General features: G+C 35.5%; 1 protein-coding gene across 1 annotated transcript; it reads right to left on the bottom strand.

Moving 5' to 3' along the window:
* Nucleotides 1-315, bottom strand: LOC145105237 (secreted RxLR effector protein 161-like). The gene has a single exon (XM_079042371.1). The coding sequence runs from the start codon at nt 313-315 to the stop codon at nt 1-3; it is 315 nt and encodes a 104-aa protein (XP_078898497.1).
* Nucleotides 316-2,704: the final 2,389 nt, after the last annotated feature.

The raw sequence follows: 2,704 nt of genomic DNA, 5'->3' as shown, positions 1-2,704 counted from the left end.
TCACACCAAGTAACTCAAACCATAATCCATGGTTCCCTTGAGATAATTAAACACTCTATTTACTGCTTGCCAATGTTGAGCACTAGGATTACTAGTGTACCTGCTCAACTTACCCACATCAAAAGCAATATCAGGTCTGGTACTTGTCATGGAATACATCAAGCTACCAATAGCCTTAGAGTATTCCAATTGTGAAATGGGAACACCATTATTTGGCATTAGCTTCACACTTGGATCCATAGGAGTACTCACAGGAGAACAATCAGTAAAATTAATCCGCTTGAGAATTTTCTCAATATAATGACTTTGAGTCATTACCAAACCTTTGTTCATCCTTTAAATTCTTATTCCAAGAATTACATCAGCCTCTCCTAAATATTTCATGGAAAATTTAGATGATAACAATTTCTTTGTTTCATCTACTTGATTTTGGTCGGTACCAAAAATCAATATGTCATCTACATATAAGCAAATGATCACTCCAGCTCTAGTAGCATTATCAAATCTACTATAAACACATTTGTCACATTGGTTTGTCTTGAAACCAGAAGACAAAATAACCTCATCAAATTTTTGATGCCATTGTTTAGGCGCTTGTTTAAGCCCATACAAAGATTAGACAAGTTTACAAATCATATGCTCTTTACCGGGCATAATGAAACCTTCTGGTTGTTTCATGTAAACTTCCTCGTCAAGATCACCATTTAAAAAGGATGTTTTCACATCCATTTGGTGAATAACGAGGTTGTGGACACTTGCCAATGTAATCAACAATCTAATAGTAGAAATACGTGCAACCGGAGCATACATATCAAAATAGTCAACACTGAGTTTTTGTCTAAAACTTTGAATGACTAACCGGGATTTGAACTTGTCAATAGTCCCATTAACATTCATTTTCTTTTTGAAAATCCATTTGCAACCAAGTGGTTTAGAACCTGGAGGCAAATCAAACAACACCCATGTGTTGCTCTCAAGAATTGATGACATTTCATCATCAATTGCTTCCTTCCAAAAGGCACTATCGCCAGAATCCATGGCCTCTTGATATGTATTAGGATCATCTTCAATACTATAGCAATAAGAGTATTCAAGATTAATTTCATCCCTTGAACCTTCCACCAAATACAGCTGGAAGTCGAATCGAAATTTTTTCGCAATTTGGCCTCTTTTGCTTCTACGAAGCTCTTGTGGTTCTTGTACATTACCACCATCTTGACTTTCTGAATTTTTCACTTTATTAGTACCAAAAGTCATATCCTTAGGCCTTTAAATTGATGAAAAACGCATCTCATAAAAAATTGCATCCCGTGATTCGATAACAGTGTTAATTGAAATTGAATCATTAGGTTCTATTACATAAAACCTATATGCCGTGGAATGTTTAGCATATCCAATGAATATGAAATCAATTCCACGTTCTCCCAAAATTTTCTTTTTGGTCTCGATGAGGTTTACAATTGCCCGACATCCCCAAACCCGAAAATAACTCAAATTCGGCTTTTTCTTGAACCAAAGTTCATATTAGACTGTTTTATTCCTTTTATTTGGAACCCTATTTAATAAATAGCATACCGTTAACATGGCCTCTCCACAGAATCCTTCACTAAATCCCGAGTATGACAACATTGAGTTTACCATTTCCTTTAAAACTCGATTTTTGCATTCAGAAATACCATTCTGTTGGGGTGTGTAAGGTGTCATGGTCTCATGAATGATACCCATTGATTGAAAGTATATGGGATCCATATTGTCACCTCCCCTATCAATCCTAAGACATTTAACCGGAATGCCCAATTGCAATTCCACCTCGGTTTTGTATATTTTGAATTTATCTAAGGCTTTATCCTTAGAATGTAACAGATACACATAGCAAAACTGAGTGCAGTCATTATTAAAAGTGAAAACATACTTTTTATTTCCCAAAGAATGAGTGGAGTGAAAATCACACAGGTCACTGTGTACAAGTTCCAAAACATCTGAATTTCTAGTGACACCAGGAAAGGGTTGTTTTGTTACTTTTGTAAGCATGCATGTTTTACATTTATCAGATGTCATATCAAGGGCTGGAATTCATCTATCTTTTGACATCTCATGCGTCCTTCTAAAGTTGACATGACCTAATCTTACATGCCAAATCATAGATTTAGCAACATTAGAAGCAGAAGATACAAATGCAGAATTTTGAACAGGTATTAATTTGTCAACAATATTCAAATGAAACATTCTATTAGTAAAATATCCAAAGCCAACAAACATTCCACCCTTAGATAAAATAAACTTATCCGACTCAATAATTTGTTTAAAACCATCAGAATTCAAACAACTAGAACTAACAAGATTCTTGCGAATCTTGGGAACAAACAAAACATCAAATAACCTAATTGTCTTTCCAGAAGTAAATTCAAGAGACACGACACCAAAACCACAAATAGGAATAAAAGAATCGTCTCCCATTCTCAACACCGACCCATCTTCAAGCGGATTTAATGTTTCAAACATCCGTTTATCCTTGCATACATGGTTCGTTGCCCCGGAGTCGATCCACCAAGAAACATCATCATCCTGTACATAGAATGATTCAGGAATGAATGCAACATAGTAAACATAATTTTGATTAGATTTATCAAAGTTAGTAAAAAACTGACCTCCTTTAACTTGGGCCGAAGACCCGTTCACCTCCCCATTGGCTCCACTGTTTCCA

The sequence above is a fragment of the Lactuca virosa genome, chromosome 4 (genome assembly GCF_052849685.1).
Source record: "Lactuca virosa cultivar CGN04683 chromosome 4, Lactuca_virosa_CGN04683_v6, whole genome shotgun sequence".
NCBI classification, from domain to species: Eukaryota; Viridiplantae; Streptophyta; class Magnoliopsida; order Asterales; family Asteraceae; genus Lactuca; species Lactuca virosa.
This window is presented reverse-complemented; position numbering and strand designations above follow the sequence as displayed.